The 20,398-nt window shown below is 39.9% G+C and overlaps 1 protein-coding gene and 1 pseudogene across 14 annotated transcripts in view; both read left to right on the forward strand.

Moving 5' to 3' along the window:
- The window catches only part of ppargc1a (peroxisome proliferator-activated receptor gamma, coactivator 1 alpha), a 446,776-nt gene that overhangs the window by 179,492 nt on the left and 246,886 nt on the right, over window positions 1-20,398 (forward strand). For 2 of the 14 annotated variants that reach the window (XM_069925056.1, XM_069925057.1), the window contains exon 2: window positions 12,140-12,217. The exons of the other annotated variants lie outside the window; for them this stretch is intronic. In XM_069925056.1, the coding sequence (XP_069781157.1) occupies window positions 12,191-12,217 (27 nt within the window). In that variant the 5' untranslated portion in view covers window positions 12,140-12,190. The remainder of the gene's footprint in view (window positions 1-12,139; window positions 12,218-20,398) is intronic. 14 annotated transcript variants of the gene reach the window in all.
- LOC138759712 (U6 spliceosomal RNA) lies at window positions 14,907-15,002 on the forward strand (annotated as a pseudogene).

Genomic DNA, 20,398 nt, shown 5'->3' on the forward strand with positions numbered 1-20,398 from the left:
TACAATTTACTAAAATGAGATTCAATCACGGCATGTTAAAGAAGTAACAAGATGTGCACATTCATGTCACCTTTTGCAACCACAGGAAATTTTGTACCAATGAAGTTCTTTTGAAAGTACCCTCTGACTTATTTTGAAAATAAGGCCGTCAAGCTGTGCGCAGCAAATTCCCACAAATAGCAGCATAGTGGAGGGAACTGTTTTTTCTCTACCGTTCAGTAAGGAATAAATATTGGTCAGGCCAGCACAGATAACCATCTTGCTCTTTGTTGAAATAGTTTAAAGAGATACTTTACATTCAACTGAGAGAGGAGAGATGGATTCTGTTTCATTTCAACTAAATAATGGCACATTGTGCAACTCACTAGCATTTGTCACTCAGAAATTTTAGACTTGATTTTTATGTTCAAGTCTCTCAAGTGGCACTTGAACACACACGCAACCTTTTGACAGAGGCAAGCATGCAATGGAGTAATGACTGATAATATGCAGTGCCCTGAGTTATTCCTCTCCCACCATAATAAAAAAACCCTATTGCAACAAAACAGCGTATCCTCTAACTCATTTTGAGAAATGCCATGAATGATCTGCTAAAATTACACTGAACATTAACCTCAATGGATATACTGTGAAATTGAGCTAATTATTTCTTGTGTAACACTTTAGGTAATGTATCACAGTCCAACTAACATGCAAAGACAAGATGCCTCACAGTGCAGACAGATAATAGGCACTGTTTAGGGAATCTAATTAGACCAGAAATAATGTAAGATAAGAACATCTACAATTCTGCTCCTGAATATTTTGGAAAAGCATTTGGCTGTATTCTCTCGCGCTGGGTGGGTCACGTCTCCAGAATGGAGGACCATCGCCTTCCCAAGATCGTGTTATATGGCGAGCTCTCCACTGGCCACCGTGACAGAGGTGCACCGAAGAAGAGGTACAAGGACTGCCTAAAGAAATCTCTTGGTGCCTGCCACATTGACCACCGTCAGTGGGCTGATATCGCCTCAAACCGTGCATCTTGGCGCCTCACAGTTTGGCGGGCAGCAACCTCCTTTGAAGAAGACCGCAGAGCCCACCTCACTGACAAAAGGCAAAGGAGGAAAAACCCAACACCCAACCCCAACCCACCAATTTTCCCCTGCAACCGCTGCAACCGTGTCTGCCTGTCCCGCATCGGACTTGTCAGGCACAAACGAGCCTGCAGCTGACGTGGACATTTACCCCCTCTGTAAATCTTCGTCCGCGAAGCCAAGCCAAAGAAAGAAAAGAAAGATTCTCTCGCACTGACAAATTTTCATTTGATTGCATTTAGAAATGTTACTGACATAATGGCCTTTGACTGATGTTTTTAGGATGATTTCATTTCCTTCATATTTTAATTGATGTGCCTAAAGTTGTTGTGTGTCCCAAGCTCTGATTCCTGTTTCTTTGATTTTTGTCCATTGCTCTATTCCTTTCCACCTCCAGTCATTGTCTTTATTATTTCATTCACACATCATTGCTTAGACCTTGCGAAAAGGGAACAATGGAATTCTTTCAAGCATCACTAATTTACTACAGAACCTCCCAACACAGCAAGTTGCATCAAATAATAAAAATAACTGACAACAGGTCACATCAGAGATTTGAGGGCAAATCATTAAAATTCCTCAAAGAAATGAGGTTTTAAGGAGTAATTTGTAAAGATGGGTAGAGAGGCTAAAGGTTTAAGGAGGGGATTTCAGGGCTTAGAGCCTTGGCAACTGAAGGCACAGCTGTGAATGATGAAGTGATTAAATATGGGGGCGATTAAAAGGACAAAACTATATGGGCATATATTTCACAGAGAACTCTTTGGCTTGGCTTTGCGGACGAAGATTTATGGAGGGGTAATGTCCACGTCTGCTGCAGGCTCGTTGGTGACTGACAAGTCCGATGCGGGACAGGCAGGCACGGTTGCAAGGGAAAATTGGTTGGTTGGGGTTGGGTGTTGGGTTTTTCCTCCTTTGTCTTTTGTCAGTGAGATGGGCTCTGCGGTCTTCTTCAAAGGAGGTTGCTGCCCGCCGAACTGTGATGCGCCAAGATGCACGGTTGGAGGCGATATCAGCCCACTGGCGGTGGTCAATGTGGCAGGCACCAAGAGATTTCTTTAAGCAGTCCTTGTACCTCTTCTTTGGTGCTAAAGGCTGACTATATAGCAAAGATACAGCAAGTTGAATAGTTGGCTGTTGAGGAGGGAACATGACTGAGAATTGTTAAATTTAAATGATGGAAACCAGAGGCAACTTGTATATTTCACATGGTGAATTTTAGGTGGTAGAGACAGAGATTTGTCTGGCCTCACATTTACAAGATGTAGAGAGAAGGATGAATTGTAGGTCAAGCCTAGAAGCATCAAATATGTGGCCTCGGGCAGGAGATCTCAGCTACTGGTGATGTCAGATAATGTTATGCAGGGAGAACAAAAGGTTCAAGGCCCCACGTTTGCAAATTGATTCAGGTTCAGAGAATTACTAGATAGAGGGATATTGTTAAAAATCAGGGAGATATAACAACACCTACATTTTCAATTGTGCACATTACTGCTCAGTGTGCTATTGGAAATGGGAATGCTGAATCAAAATTCATGGGACCCAGGATTTTGAGGCCTACTGTTCACCTATTGCACATTTTCCTTTATGTGTTTCAAAGCAAGTGAATGAAAATATAATGGAAATATATTGGCAGAGGACGGAGGTGAGGGTTTGGGTTGGGGGTGAGAGGGGGAAATAGGTGGGGAAAGAGGACGGGGGAAGCCCTATTGAAGGCAGTGGAATGTGGATGTACCCCCCACAGATTTAAGCAGTGGGGAAGTAGGGGCTTAACATCTTGCAGCAGCAAATGCAATAGTTCAGAGGAAGCAAGAAGAGGGCTCCTAAACTCACAAGAATTCACCATAGATGTTTTTTTGGAGGGGCACCAGAGCTTCTCTTAAAGAATCCTGTTGAGGCTTTTCACTCTCTTGTGTAAAGATGCAGGCTGTAATTGCAAATTAGTCCCTTAAAATTGTGGAGGAATCTATTTTGGTCATAAGCTCATTTTGTTCTGGTATCACAAACAAAATTTAAAAAAGAAACTCTCTCAATATCAGCAAGATCAAGAACTAATTGTGGACTGCAGGAAGGAGAGGCCAAGGGACCTGTTTTCATTGGTGGGTCAGTGGTGGAGAGAGTTGATCCTGCGAGTACACATATTGCAGGGCCTCTCCTGGGCCTAGCACATCGAGGAAACTACGAAAGTGCCTGTGCTTTCTAAGGTGTCTCAGGCTGTTAAATGTCATTGAATGCTCTACTGAACTTCTACAGGTGTACTGTGGACAGTATCCTGACTGGTTGCATCGTAGTCTGGCTTGGAGAGTTTGGGGCGGCACGGTTAGTGCAGCGCTATTACAGCACCAGCGACTGGGGTTCAATTCCAGTACTGTCTGTAAGGAGTTTGTACATCCTCCCCTTGTCTGCATGGGTTTCCTCCAGGTGCTCTGGTTTTCTCCTACCTTTCAAAAATGTACCTAGGGTGTAGGTCAATTGGGTGGCACGGGATCATGGGCAGTACCATGCTATATGTATGTCTTTTAAAAAAAAGTGTCCAAGAATGCAGGAGGCTGAATAAAGTGGCAAACCTAGCCAAGTCCTAGCCAAACCTAGCCAAGCACTGACCTGCTATCCATTGAAAATGTTGACCTGAGCCGCTGCTTCAAGAAAGCAGCCAACATCATAAAGGATTCCCCATTGCCCTGGTCATGCTCTCTTCTTGCTGCTACCTTTAGACTGAAGGATAGGTTTGAATTTTTTTTCCCAATTGCTCTTGAACCTCTCTCTATTACCCTCGCCATAATACTTTTCCAGACCATCAATGATCTTTATCGGATTGCTCCATTGCAACAGCACATTTTTTGCATTACTCTTAATGTGACAATTTATTTACCCTTTTATATTTATTATCTTTTTCTCTCACATCGCATTGTGTTAATTTAATTTATGTCTGTCAGTGTGTTTTACCTGTATGTAACTGCAGCAGGCAAGAATTTCTGTCCATTGTGTGTGTGTGTGTGTGTGTGTGTGTGTGTGTGTCTATTACAATGAGAGCGACCCAGGTTTGAATCCAGCACTGTCTGTCAGGAGTTTGTACATTCTCCCTGTGTCTGCTCCAGTTTCCTCCAACCCTTCAAAAACATGGGAATCATAGGTTAATTGTAATAAAAACATAGAATTGCTGGGGGAATTCAGCAGGTCTTGCAGTGTTAATAGGAGATAAAACTATTTAATCGAGTTCCTCGAGAATACTGTGATTTTAACTACAATCAGCATCTGCAGACTTTTGTGTTTCACTCTGTCATAAGCTATTTGGTGTATTTGAGGGTGGGGGGCACAGGGTTGTGGACCAGAAGGGTCTTGATACCATGCTGTATGTTTTAAACAAGTAATCTTCAAATGAGTAGTGCAAACATTTCTTCATGCAAAGTGGAAATCTATAATTCTTTGCTTGAAAAGCTCTTGAAACCAGTTTAGTTGAAAATTTAAAATATGAATTTGATAGGTTATTGTCAGGTAAGTGATATAGATTTAAAGCAATTAATTGAAATTAAGATAGAGATTAAATAATCTAATTAAAGGGCAGAAAGGCTCAAGGGAATGATCAACTTTTGGCATGTTTCTCATAATCCAATGATGTGCATTTTGATAGAGTCGGCAAAAAATATGAGAATAGACAAGTGAAAATACATGTGATGATTCTGGAATTTTAGCTTATTGAGACTCAAAAGGCCAACATGGCCTGTTTCCGCTCCATAAATGGTTATATGTTTGAGAATTGGGAAAAAAAAACTAAGTCTCTGGTTGGGCAAATTGGCCATGGTCTTTGGAGCACGGACTGATGATCTTTTTGGCTTTGTGGAGGTTCATTTTACCTCATGCAATGATACGAAATGGGTGACTACGAGACGGCAGTCAGTTTTTAAAGCTCTTCCAATCTCATGTCAAGGAAAATAAACTGCAGAGATATAAAACGAGCTGCCAACTCACTATTTCCCATTTTACGTGATAACATAAATTCAAAACTTACCTTTTGAATTTCATGTGAACCACTCATAATTCAGCAAAAAGGTCAATGGAATAAAAAAACAAGGGGCAAAAGTTTAATTTTTTTTATGGCGTAGAAGCTTAGCTAAAACAGAAGACATAATATTTCAAGTGGACAGAAGCATCTCCTTGGGTGCATCATGCATTTAAAAAAAGATCATTGGGAAAGTGGTTAAATTGATTAAAAATAAATTTCTAATTCCAAGCAAAAGTCTTGCTGGATGATATAATGCTTCATAAGATCAAGAGCAGCATCTAGCATAATAATTAATGCTAAGGTAGACAAGTTTTTATTTTAACCCATCTATTCAATATCTCAACAATTGGTTGTTGAAAATAACTTTGGATCAATAGCATTTCCTGGTGGTCAGGGAAGTTTCACATTGTAAAATGCTGAGAGGTCTTTGGCTTCCAGTAAATGCTGCTTGTAATTTATTTTATTTCTTACAATTTATGAAAATCTGAAAAAACAAATGAGAAAAAGATATGCCTCTCACTTTCTCCAGTCCAAAGATGTAGCTGTAAATTCTTGCAGCTTTGGGACAAAGCTACACTAATTCCTTTGTGCAAAACATGGACCAGTCTTTACTTAAGTCTTACTCCAACTTCCTACCCTAATTATTTTTCTGGTACAGTGATGACAACAAATTCTTTTCTGCACTCACAACACTTGAATTTTTTTTTTCTCTGTTGCTAATTTCCACGCTGTATTGGGGGGGCAGAGGGTTGTGGACCATAAGGGTCTGATACCATGCTGTATGTCTTAAACAAGTAATCTTCAAATGAGTAGTGCAAACATTTCTTCATGCAAAGAGGAGATCTATAATTCTTTCTTTGAAAAGCTCTTGAAACCAGTTTATATCTGAATCTCCCCTTCTCTTTTTTTTTGAATATTTTATTTAAAGTTTGACAACCATGATCATACAAAAAAAATAAACAAAATATATCTTCAAAACAAACATGGTTTATATAATAAAAAAAAAGATCCCTCCCCTCTACACCTCCCCAACCCATTATACTAATCAACCCCCCTCTCCCAACATCCCAAACCTTAACCTTGAAAGTCCCCAATAATCCCTAAAAGAAAAAAAAAGAAAAGAAAAGCTGAGGAGAATTAACCAAAAATAACACAGTAACTAATTATTGTGTGGTGGGGATATCCTGCCACATACAGGTCCGGATCTTTAAAATTTTGAATGATTCAGGCACCAGGTGGACCATGAGAATGTGGGGAGATGGAGTTGGGAGGCAGAGTCAGATGGATGCTGTGGAAGCAAGCAAGGAGAAAAAAAGATGGAACCAGGTAGGAAGAGGAGAGAGTATAGTTCAAAGGGCTGGAGGGATTTATCCCATCTCATTTTGTTTCATCAGAATCGTAAACATATGACATTGGGGTATTAATATGGATTGCGACTAGTTGGGCCCAAGAACGTATCCCTGCAGTACCTCATTTGTCACAGCCTGTCAAACAGCAAAAACATGTTTATCCTCTCCCACCTTTGTTTTTTGTCTGTTCACCAATTATCAGACCACGCAAGTATATTATCTCCAGTTCCGTATGCTCTTACCTTGTTCACCCAACCTACTGAATGAGACCTTGTCAAATGCCATCTGAAAATCTAATTACACCACATCCATTGGTTCCCCTTATCTATTCTACCGATCATACCTTCAAATAGATTTGTTAAACAGATAAATCCATGCTGACTTTGCTCAGATCTGTTATTCTTTTCTTGCCATCTGTTATTTTATCTTGCATTGTATGTTCCAGCAATTTCTTTACTTCTGATTTTAAGCTTCCAATGATAACTATCTCTTTTTATTTCTCTTCCTCCTTTCTTAACTAGTGGAGTCACATATGCTCTTTTCCAATTTGCAGAAGCTATTCCAGAAACTTTAGAATTTTGAAAGATGATGACAAATGTAACCATTATCTCTATTGCCAACTCTTTAAAAACTGAGATGGAGATCATTGGGTCCTTGAGATTTATCAGCATTTAATTTCACCATCTTCTCTTTTGCTGAATCCAATTGCTTCAATTCCTTAATCATCTAGTAGACTTCTCCATGAGGCTTTGTTTAGTTTCCCCACTATTTCTTTGTCCTCTTTATAAATTCTCCCATCTCTGTTTCTGTCCCTTGCTTGCCTTTTCCCTTCCACGTAGCTTTAGAAGCTCGAACAGTCGATTTCAAGCCTTGTTTCTTTCATTACCTGTGTCTTGGACATTCTCTCCTGAGTATCAAAATGCTTCCAATCCTCGAGTCTGCTATAATTTATGGAAACTTCATAATTGACTTCTTTCATTTGAATATTATCTTTTTCTTTTCCTGTAAGCCACTAACTGATCTAATTTTCTGCTGGAATTTTGTGACTTGAAGGACTACCGGTACATTTTTCCCCAACAGTATTTCTTTACACCATCTATACAAAGTGAGGAGAGGAAAGTTTCAGGGAGATGTCAGGGGTAAGTTGTTTTTACACCAATGGGTAGTGGGTGTCTGGAATGCATTGCCAGGGGTGGTGGTGGTGGTGGTGTCCAATGGGGGCATGTGGTTAAAATGAAAACAGAATTATGAGGTAGGGAAGGGTTAGTTTTTTGAGTAGATTTATTTAGGCCAGCACAATGTTGTGGGCCAAAGGGCCTGTATTGAACTGTAATGTTCTATATTATATGTTTGTGGTATCCATTGGCTCCTTTTAATGCACTTTCCAAATCAAACATAGCCACATCACCCCTCATACTTTTTTCATATAAATTTAAGAAGTGGATGATTGCTGTATAATCCTGGTTAGATGCACTAATCTTTTCCTGATTTATGATTAAGCCAATATTTCAACCATACTTGGTGACTTACATATTATCCCCACCAATGTTTCATGCCCTTCAGGGTTTTTAATTGCATCCAGACTGATTCTAATCCTACATCATTATCAGCTGGCCTGAGATAATTTCTCACCACTGCACTGATCTAATTTCTTATTGATAGCACTGCTCCACTTTCTTTACCTTGTTGCCTGGCCTTCCCAATTGTGAAAGTCCATCAAATATTAAGATCCAAGTTCTGGGGTCTCTGCAGCCATGTTGCTGTGGTGACAATGAAATCCCATTATTTCATCTATTTTGTTGCAAATACTACATGAATCATGTCATGGTATCTTTAAATTTTCATCTTTTGCACTTTTCTAAATGTTAACCTTATGATGTTTGCATTTCAATTTTAGGCAATTTATTCTGTTTTTTTTCTTCTTCTTTGGCTTGGCTTCGCGGACGAAGATTTATGGAGGGGGTAAAAAGTCCACGTCAGCTGCAGGCTCGTTTGTGGCTGACAAGTCCGATGCGGGACAGGCAGACACGGTTGCAGCGGTTGCAGGGGAAAATTGGTTGGTTGGGGTTGGGTGTTGGGTTTTTCCTCCTTTGCCTTTTGTCAGTGAGGTGGGCTCTGCGGTCTTCTTCAAAGGAGGTTGCTGCCCGCCAAACTGTGAGGCGCCAAGATGCACGGTTTGAGGCGTTATCAGCCCACTGGCGGTGGTCAATGTGGCAGGCACCAAGAGATTTCTTTAGGCAGTCCTTGTACCTTTTCTTTGGTGCACCTCTGTCACGGTGGCCAGTGGAGAACTCGCCATATAACACGATCTTGGGAAGGCGATGGTCCTCCATTCTGGAGACGTGACCCATCCAGCGCAGCTGGATCTTCAGCAGCGTGGACTCGATGCTGTCGACCTCTGCCATCTCGAGGACTTCGACGTTAGGGATGAAAGCGCTCCAATGGATGTTGAGGATGGAGCGGAGACAACGCTGGTGGAAGCGTTCTAGGAGCCGTAGGTGATGCCAGTAGAGGACCCATGATTCGGAGCCGAACAGGAGTGTGGGTATGACAACGGCTCTGTATACGCTTATCTTTGTGAGGTTTTTCAGTTGGTTGTTTTTCCAGACTCTTTTGTGTAGTCTTCCAAAGGCGCTATTTGCCTTGGCGAGTCTGTTGTCTATCTCATTGTCGATCCTTGCATCTGATGAAATGGTGCAGCCGAGATAGGTAAACTGGTTGACCGTTTTGAGTTTTGTGTGCCCGATGGAGATGTGGGGGGGCTGGTAGTCATGGTGGGGAGCTGGCTGATGGAGGACCTCAGTTTTCTTCAGGCTGACTTCCAGGCCAAACATTTTGGCAGTTTCCGCAAAGCAGGACGTCAAGCGCTGAAGAGCTGGCTCTGAATGGGCAACTAAAGCGGCATCGTCTGCAAAGAGTAGTTCACTCTTTTTAATATCTTCTTAAATATCACTTCTTGCATTTCTCTCTCCTTTATGATTTTACTTCAAGTTTGGCATCTCCTTGCCAAATTAGTTTAAATCCTGAGATTCCTGCATTTTAATCTTTTTCCTTGACACCCCAACCTAAGCTCTCTTGCAGGCATCATCCCATTTTCCGTCCTCAATACTGATATGAACTTGAACTTCTGGTTGTGGACATTCTTATTTGAAGATGCTCTGCAGCCATGTAGGCCCATATTGACCTTAGTAATAGGGAGGCATATGATCGTGCAATCATGCCTGTATCTCAGATAACCATTTGACACTCCCCGTCTTAGCCACCTCGTATGCAGCTGAGGTACTTGTAGGACCGTGATTTTCACTCCCAATCCCTGTGTCTCATCCCCATCTGTATCTGAAATGGAAAATTAGTTGATGAGTTACATGGATTCAAGTACTTGTACTACAACTAGACTGAATGTTAGGATAGAGCACCAGGCTTACCCGATGGCCAGACATGTTATTCAGCAACAATAGCAGCATGTTTATATTTGGTCCTGACTTATCATTCAATTTTACTCTCCTTGATCATCAGGAAGACTTGAAAGTGCTAAAGAGTTGTAGATTTGCTCTGGTGTTGAGGAACGTCCTCTCATGGAAGTCCTTGATAGGCTCTATCAATAACCACAGAGTCATAGGCTGCAGGAACAATAGGCTTCAATGCACTCAAGACTTTGGCTGTCTCCGATCCAGATACAGGACTGCTGGATAGGGAGAGGTTACGTGACCTTTATGGCCAGGGCAAAAGGGGAAGAGACTTAAAGGATGAGTCATTAGTGGGAAGGCCAGCCTCATATATACAGTAACTGATAAGGGCTACACAATATAGGAAAAGATATCAATACAGTCCTGAAAAAATAGTGCAAACTATTTGAACCTGGTAACCATCTACTTTCAAGTCTCAGACTCCTTTTTCCATTGTCTGTTACAATTCTGATTTTTGCCTGTTCAGAAGAATATGTACTTCCATGGCCCAACGTGAAGTTTCCACCTTATCTGTACCAATAAGCTAAACCTGGAAATTTTCAGTGAGCAGAGAAGGTCAGGATCTAGGAATCACATCATGCTGTTCATCCATATTCTTCTTGTGATTTGCAATGATAAGGTAGAGCAACTGCAGTATTTCAGAGTATGTGGTCATTTATTTCACTTCTGCTCATCTCAATGTAAACAATATATTCTAATCAATAGATTCTCCCTTTGGCTTAACTCACAACTGCAGTTTCCTGAAATCAGTATTTGCTCCCCCACCTCTTCTTCATCTACCTGCTGCCACTTGCTAACAATATTTACCAGTCAAATATTGCCCAGAGCTACCTCTTCACTACATCCTTTAATAATTACTATTTCTGTTTTCTGTTCATTCAAAAGGAAGCCTCATTAGTGTTATCAAATTTTCTGATATTGCAACTTTTGTTTTCAGACCCTGCCACAAATATTCTTTAGGCGTTAAACATTGCATCTGCCTAATACCCTTTCAGAGGTAGATTACACAAAAACCTAATACCATGTCTGAGTCAGAGGTGAGCCTCAAACCTTCTCGTGCTTCCATTTCTATAATGTCTCAAAGATTTGTTTTAGCCTCGGCTCCCCCGCCATTAAAAAATTCTTCTGCTGTTTCCTCTCTATAAACTCTAAAAATATCACTAATATATCTATAAACTCAGCCGGTTACATTTTATCATGTCACACATCCCACTGCACTTTCAGCTAGCTTTCATAGCTTGTTGAGTGACATCCATGAATTAGAGGGTAAAGCTTCCCACTCTGATCATGAATTTATTTGTCAATCCAACCCAAGCGCTTGACCACAGAATTCTTGCTGACACTCCAGTGCACTACTGAATAAGTAGAGTGCCATGGGAGGATCAGTTTTTCAACAAAAGAAGATATTAAACTAAAGCCCATTTGCTCTCTCATAAAAGATTAAATTCCAATACATCATTTTTCCATCAACATTTCTTCTTTCTTTTTCAATCTTTTTATTGATTTTCAAAAAGAAAAAAATATCAGATACATAGATGCATATGATATAATGTTCAGGTAACAATAAATTAAAATTACAGCTAGTGAGGAACGGTAAACAAGATATGTATGATCCATGATGTTGATGGAAAAGAGAAAAAAAATCTATAACTAATCTAATTAAATTTCTAACCCCAACCTATTATAAGAGTGGATTTCTATCAAAGTCAGGTGTGAACTACTAATTTCAAAATTAATAGTTTGAGAAAAAAAGAAAAAAAGTTAAAGACCAAAAATAATTTAAAAAAGAACCCCAAAGAGGAAAAAAAAGATACTAATTTTAGTAGTAAAACACCTAATTTTCTCTAGAGAAGGGAATGCCATCATCCAATAACCATTGTGGGAGGGACAACATCTTTCCATCGCAGCAAAATGAGCCGTCTAGCAATCAGGGAAGCAAAATCAACCACATGGGATTGAGATGGAGTCCAAATTAAATCCATTGGTCCACTCATTTCAAGGATAGCAATAAAAGGGCTTGGAGACAGGTTTATATCAAGAATTAAAGATAGTGTATTAAATGCCTCTTTCCAGTAGTTACAAAGGGAGGGACCTAACCAAAACACAGGATATAAAGTACCTTCCTGAGTTAACACATTTAGAAGATATATTGGGGTAAAATTTCTAAAACAAATTGTGTGATCATTCTTGATTTGTTGCTTGTTAGAACTTGTGCACAATTTTTGGAAATTTTCCTCCTTTCAGTGCCTACAGATCAGTTGAAAGAAACAAGTTAGCAACAAATTGAACCGAGATATGAAGAAGGAAGAATCTACAGATGTGGTTGAGTAAAAAGAATAGTTCTAGTCAAGATTTAAAAAAAAATTGATGAAGTGTTAGTATATCAGATTTTTAATATTTAACACTACATTTTACCCAATATGTAAAATTACTGATTTTCTCTTGGAATTTATCACCCGTAACTTAGAAATTTTTTTAAATTCTCAAACGTTGGTAACTTTCTTAAGACTTGAGTAAAATATTGTGTTGAAATATGTAGAATTGAACATCATGTGATGGAGCAGTGCTTTGTATTGTGAAGGGAATTTTCCAAACATTCACAAGGACAATGAAGGTGTATTCTTTACACTTCACGTCTAGAGATGGAGCGAAGTGTCTGTATTACATATACATGGTGACAGCTGAACCATGAGTTTCTCTTGTAAGAGACATTTTACAACGATGGAACATTTTGATATGGATCCCATTAGGTGTGTTGTATAACTTCTGCTCTGTCTTGTAGTCTGCATCTGTCATGAGGCAAACTTTCTAGTAATAGCTGAGAAACCATAGCCTTCTGCATGTATTTCTCCCTCCCCTGAGTAACTCAGGCAAAGTTCAGCTGAAGGACAGATCTTTACTTTAGAGTCGTATGACATTCAGGTGAGCTATTTAGTTGTGCTTTATCATATTTTAACCAAGCCAGTCTAGACAGCATAAAACAGGATTTACAGCAACTAGCAGTGTATTTGGTGGGGCAGATAATGGTATACTAGTTTTGTGTGATTAATGATATAGAACATTCCTTAATTGCTATGAGGGTTTACTGAGAATCATTACAAATGCATATGATTTTAATTTTCCAGTTATCCTCTCTTTGAAGATTAAATAAATGAAAACTTAGAGGTGAGGTGGGGGGAGTGGCTAGAAACAGAAAAATAGGTGCAGGAGTAGGCCATTTGGCCCTTCAAACCTACATCACCATTCAATATGATCATGGCTGATCAGTACCCAGTTGATGCCTTCTCCCCATACCCCTTGATCCCTTTAGCCACAAGGGCCAGATCTAACCTACTCTTAAATATTGACAAGGAACTGGCCTCAACAACTTCCTGTGGCAAAGAATTCCACAGATCCACCACCCTCTGAGAGAAGAATTTTTTCCTCATCTCAGTCCTAAAAAACTTCCCCCTTATCTTTAAACTGTAACCCCCTTGTTCTGGTTTTTCCCAGCATTGGAAACAACCTACCTGCATCTAGTATGTCTAAACCCCTAAGAATTTTGTATGTTTCTATAAGATCCTCCCTCAATCTTCTAAATTCCAGAGAATACAAGCCTAGTCTATCCAACCTTTCTTTATAGGCAAGTCCTTCCATCCCTGGTATCAGTCTAGTGAATCTTCTCTCCATGGCGAGGATGTCCTTCCTCAGATAAGGCAACCAAAACTGCACGCAGTACTCCAGATGTGGTCTCACCAAGGCCCTGCACAGCTGTAGCAGGATCTCTGTGCTCAAATCCTCTTGCTATGAATGCCAACATAGCATTCACCTTCCTCACCACCTGATGCACAGAAACACTCAAGTCTCTCTGCATTGCCCCTTTTCCTAAACATTTCCATTTAGATAATAGTCCTCTTTCCTGTTCTTACCTCCAAAGTGGATAACCTTGCATTTATCCACATTATATTGCACCTGCCTTCTCTTGGCCCACTCACCTAACTTGTCCAAATCATTCTGCACCCTCCTAGCATCCTCAACGCAGCCAACCCCGCTTCCCAACTTCATGTCGTCTACAAATTTTGAGATATTGCTATCTATTCCAACACCTAAGTCATTGATTTATCAGAGCAATTTATTGTACTCATTATACTTTCACCTTGAAGGTGATTGATCTTATATAAATCATACTTGTTTAAAAACCTTTCAAAAAGATGAAGTGGGTAAGTGAGAGTGCGTTATTCAAGTCACATGTTATGAAAAGCTATTACGAAAGACAAATAAACTTGGAATTAATGACTTAAAAATCAAAAATTATAATGCATCTGGATGATCTCCTATTGTCCCCTATTTCCCTCAGGCATGATGGCTGTAAAGTTAGGTCTGGTAGCACTTGCTTGGGTACTGTAAGAGTTGTTGCAGAATCAAGCACTGTACAGCTCAACACAATCTGCTGGATGAAATCAGTGGATCAAACAGCAACAATAGAAAAATAAGAATGGTTGATGTTTCAGGCCAAAACTCATCATCAAGATTGAGAGTTTGGAGAATAAAAGCCAATGGAAAGAAGGAAGTGTAGTTGGAGGGACAAGAGCCCATGTGCAATTGATGAACCAGGGAGAGCTGAAGGTTGATGGATAGAGGCAGTAGATTGGCTAATGCCAAAAAAAAGTGAAACTGAGGATGGGGAGATGAGGTTAGAATGGGTGGAATTAAAGAGGAGGAGGTATAAGAATGGATGGGGGTGAGTGGGAAAGGGAACAAATAGGAGGGAGGAGAGGAGAAAGGGGATGAGCAGAGGAGGTACAGAAGTAGAGACAAGGGACTAGTTTCTTAAAATTAGAAAATTCTATGTCCATACCATTGGTGGAATATGAAGTGTTGTTCCTCTAGTTTATGTTCACTCTGGCAGTGGACAGACAGACCCAGGACAGACAGGACAATGTGGGAATGGAAAGGGGAGTTGAATGGAATATAAACAGGAGCTCAGGATGGCCATTGTGGACAGAGTGTAGACACTCCATAAAACAGTCCCGTGCTTGCTTCGGCAGCACATATACTAAAATTGGAACGATACAGTGAAGATTAATATTGCCGCTGTGCATAAATTCGTGAAGTGTTCCACATTTTAAAAAGAAGTCCCCGAGTCTGTATCGTCTTTCACCGATGTTGAGGAGGCTATATTAGGAGGACTGAATACAGTAAATAAGGTTAGAAGAGGTGCAGTAAATGAGGCTAGAAGAGGTGCAGTAAATGAGAAGAGAGGAAGTCTGCATAAATCTTCGCAGCCTCCTATGTGTATCCAAACAGAAAAAGAAGAGTGCACAATTCTCAAGCAACTTGCACCATATTGGTTTGGGTCTCAGTGTGTGCACAGATATTATTCGCCACAGATGTGCAGAAGAGGATGAATATGATTTAAATTCACATGCAATGCTAATTTAACTGAAATGGTTTATGGTTCAGTAATGCCTTCTTTTAAAGAATCATAAATTTCAGGACCGCTGTATGAACAAAGGACTCCCACACTTGGGATGCATCTACTTGGAATGCAGCATCATTACAAGAATGAACAGAAGGCACAAAGAACAGGACAAGTTTCCATAAAAGGGAAGAGGAGTTCTAGTTGTACAGGTGGACATGTGGAGATGTGAGGAGGTCACTTAGATTTCAGCAAAGAATAATGTATGAGACTTCTATGCTAGGATGCTGTCAATTAAACTGTCACCAGCTTTAGCAACAATTCTTATTTGGATAGGCCAATGATTGCATGTCCATGGGCAATAAGCTGTAGTGACTCTGGTAATTAAATGGCAATTAGAGTTTATTTTGGTAAAAGTAATGATTTTCAAGTTAGACCTGGAGTTACTAAAAAAAATCTTATCCACTAATGCCCACTAAAGCTTATGATTCAGAGAATTACCAATAATTTATGGCAAAGTTCAGTTAATAGAGCTAGCAAACATCTTTACCAGGATATCAGGCTTTCTCATTGTTTAGGTACCAATGTTTACATTTTGCAAAATACCAGAACCAACAGGTATTCCACTCCCTTAATGGCAAGCTGTTATAGGACTAAAGGCTATGTATGATGCAGTTCAATGACCTGTAATTTGGCAGCAGACATGACTTCACAAGATCACACATTCACCAGATATAGGAGCAGAACTAGGCCCATCAAATCTGCTCCACCATTCTAATCTTGAGCTGATCTATCCTCCCACTCAGCCCCAATCCCTGGCTTTCTTCCCAGAACCCTTGATGCCCTAACTAATCAAATGTCTGTCAATCTCTGCCTTAAATACACCCAACAATTTCACATCCATGGCTGCCTGTGGCAACAATTTCCAAAGACTCAGGACATTCTGAGTAAGAAATTTTTCCATATCTCTGTTTTAAATTGACACCTATTTTTTCTGAAGTTGTGCCCTCTACTCCTAGACTCCACTACCACGGGAAACATCCTTGCCACATCTACTCTGTCCAGGTCTTTTAGCATTCAAAATGCCTCCATGAGGTCCCTCCTTATTCTTCTGTTCTCCAATGAATATAGTCCAAGAGCCGATGAACATTCCTCATATGCTAACCCTGGTATCATTCTAGTAAATCTTCTCTGAACCTTTACCAATGCCATCATGTCTTTTCTCAAATGAGATACCCAAAATTGTACTCCAATTTACTCCAAGTGAGGTCTCATCAGTGTCTCAACATTACATCCTTGCTCTTGGACATTATTCCTCTAGAAATGAATCCTAGCATTGCATTCACCTTCTTCACCACCAACTCAACCCAGAAGTTAACCTTTAGGGTATACTGCATGAGGACTCCCAAGTCCATTTGCACCTCCGAATTTTGAATTTTCTTCCCATCTAAATATAGTCTGCTCATCTATTCTACCAAAGTAGAATGACCATATACTTTCCAACATTGAATTTTATCTGCCCATTCTCCTAATCTATCCAAGTCTTTCTGCAGCATTTCTGTACCCTCAGCACCACCCACCATAGAAACATAGGACATTACAGCACAGAAACTGGCCCCTTCAGCCCTTCTAGTATGTGCTGAACAATTTTCCTGCCTAGTAGCACTGACCTGCACCCAGTCCATAGCCCTCCAAACCTCTCCCATATTAAAATTGAGCCCACATTCACCATTTCAGCTGGCAACGTTCCACATTCCCACCACTCTCTGTGTGAAGAAGTTCCCTCTTATGTTCCCCTTAAACTTTTACCTTTTCACCCTTAACCCATTTCTTCTGATTTGTATCTCACCTACTTTCAGTGGAAAACACCTCCTCCTCTTTAATCTGTATAGGCTCCATGACCTCACTGCTTGTTTCTTTATTTTCCTCAATACTGTGCCAATTTCCTAAGTTATGCAAAAAAGAAACCTTTTAAGGATCTCCCCCATCTCTTTTGGCTTCATACATAGCTGCCTATCCTTTTGCTCTTAATATGCCATTAGTAAACCTTAGGATTTTCCATATCACTTATTTTGGAATCATCTGCAAATTGAGCCACAAAGCCATCTATTCCAAAATCTAAATCATTGATATACAACTATAGAACATTACAGCACAGAAGCTGGCCACTTTGGCCCTTCTAGTCAGTGCTAAACCTTTTTTTTGCCCCAACCCACTGTCCTGCACCCAGTCCATAGACCTCCAAATCTCTCCCATCCATGTACCTGTCCAAATTCTTCTTAAATGTTAAAACTGAGTCCACATTCACCACTTCAGCTGGCAGCTCATTCCACACTCCCACCATTCTCTGTGTGAAGAAATTCCCCCTCACGTTCTCCCTAAACTTTCTCCTTTCACTCTTAACCAATGTCTTTTGGTTTTTATCTCACTACCCTCAGTGAAAAAGGCTATTTATATTTACTCTATCTATCCCCCTCATAATTTTAAATATCTCTATCAAATCTCCCCTCATCTTTCTGTGCTCCAAGGAATAAAGTCCTAACCTGTTTAACCTTTCCCTGTAACTCTGTTCCTGAAGACTGGGCAACATCCTAGTAAATCTTCTCTACACTCTTTCTATCTTATTGATATTTTTCCTGTAGTTCAGTGACCAAATCTGCACACAATACTCCAAGTTTGGCCTCACCAATGTCTTATATAACTCTATCATTACGTCCTAACATCTAAAATCCAATATGCCAAAAGCTCTAAAAAAAAGAAGTGGCTTCAAAATCGACCTTTGCTGAATACCACTGGTAACTGGTAGTCAACCAGAATAGGATCCCTTTATTCCCTCTCTCTATTTTCTGCCATTCAGCTAATGCGGTACACATGCTTGAATTATTTCTGTAATTCCACAGGCTCTTATCTTGATTAGCAGGCTCATGTGTGGCACCTTGTTGAAGGCCTTTTGAAAGTTCAAATACACAATATTCACTGCATCTCCCCTGCCTATCGTATTTGTGATTGGTTCAAAAAGTTGCTATAAATTTGTCAGGCATGATTTTCCTTTAAGCTAATTTAGGCCTATCTTTTCATGCACCTCCAGGTATATAGTCACCTCATCTTTGACAATTGATTCCAACTGCTTCTCAAGCACTGACATCAGGCTAATTAGTCTGCCTCACTCCCTTTCTACTGCCTCACTCCCTTTCTACTGCCTCACTCCCTTCTTTACTCTGTGAAAGATTGAGCCAGCACTGCAAAGCATAGCTCATAACTCACATTGGTGTATCCCATCACAAGGTTGTTCAAAATTGGTATTTAATAGACATGGTGTATTGAAACAAGGTTTTTATTTCTTCATATGTGGTACAGAATGTTAAGGAGAGAGGAAACTTGAACTAATGTTTGGATTACCAATAGTAGCAACTTCAGTATCCATTGTATACATTAGAAAGGTTGATACAGATGAAATGCAGCGAAGCAGCATTGTGTTGAGAAACATTGGAGCAAACACCAATCTACATTGAGATTGGGTCAATTGTTAATCCATTGGTTTGATTCACAGTTTGAATGCCATCATTTAACATGTTTAACTTGGAAATGAACTTTTCTCAGCAGCCAAATTAGAGGATTATTCACAGTTTCTTTCAATTAATCGCTGAAAGATTTTGTGAGGTCAACAAAAAATAAATAAGTGAATGATTCTGCTTCCAGATTTTCTCTTGGAGTTGATTGATACATGATAAAGATTTTTTAAAATCCTTTAAGGTGGAAGAATCTACACTGGGATTTGGGAGCAAATTTTCTGCTACCAAATGGTGGACTATGGTGATGATATTCACCATGGCAGATATCAGAGAGACTCTATATCATTATAACTGACATAATTAGGCAATCACGTGGAAGTCCTCCAATGTGCCCTCTTCTCAGACATGGTGCTGAAATGGTGAATCTGTGATTGAAATTCTGTTCCACCACTTTTAGAACTTCGGCAAAGATGCTATCTAATCCTGTGGTTTTGTTGTATTTCAGTTGACCTGTGGTTGTTTTGACCTTGTTGGTCAGGGTAATCTTGAGTTCATTTATTATCACATGTATTGAATATGCAGCGATAGAGGTTATTTTCCAAGCAGACCAGTGGACATCTCATGCATAGTACAACAAGTAAGACACAGTACAAAAGCATGGAGTTACACAGAGAGATCAGTTGATATGGGGAAAAAGCAACATAATTTTAGTATTCTGAGGTTCACTGATAACACCGGCAAAAAACTGCCATTGATTCTGGTGGTGACTTTCACAAGGAGGAGGAGAGGATGGATGATTCTGAGCCAGAGAATTTATCTATACAGGTATTCAGGAAAAAAAAAATCCTCTATTAACTTGACTAAAGAAAACTGCAAGAGGAAATTCTGGTTCTCCAGGGAGATAATTATAGAGAATGCCATATTTTTCAGCTGTTCAGCACAATTAGTTTGCCTGTTATAGTCTAAACTAGGGTATCATTTTAGTTTTATGGTTTTGGGTTTTCCCTGTCTGGTAATGGAAACAAAGTTTCATCTCCAAGTTTTTAAAACACTACTAAATAATGGAGATTAGAGTTTCTCTGGTCACAGAGAGCTGAGCTCATGTGTTTTCTCTTGGAGAAGGAGCAGTCTGCAGAACAGGCACTAAAATTGAAGGGCTGGCTCTACATCTCATTGTGAACTCCACTGGGCAACTCCGTGTTGCTCAAAGACCCAAATGTGGCTGGAAGATGATAATGGTCAACTCTCATTAACTGGGGACTGGCTGTGAGAACATTATCTTGTGACCATATCCTTTACTCTTTGCCTTTCAGCCATCTTACAAATCAGTAGGCAGGCTGATTGGTGAAGAGATATCTGAACTACCCAAAATTAAAGAGGAGATGCAGATATAATGAGAAGGGTGCTGCCAAAAACCATTTAAGTCTAAAATCTTGTTCTTAAGTAATAGTTTTATAATCTAGATGAGTAGTGTTAGGTCTGCTTTGTTCATGAATGAGTGAGACAAACACCAGACTGAGTCGAAATCAGGGTTCTTTGTTCTTTATTACCGGATTGTAACACTTGCAACTAACCATGTTAGTCGGAGAATGC

The sequence above is a fragment of the Narcine bancroftii genome, chromosome 3 (genome assembly GCF_036971445.1).
Source record: "Narcine bancroftii isolate sNarBan1 chromosome 3, sNarBan1.hap1, whole genome shotgun sequence".
In the NCBI taxonomy this organism is placed as follows: domain Eukaryota; kingdom Metazoa; phylum Chordata; class Chondrichthyes; order Torpediniformes; family Narcinidae; genus Narcine; species Narcine bancroftii.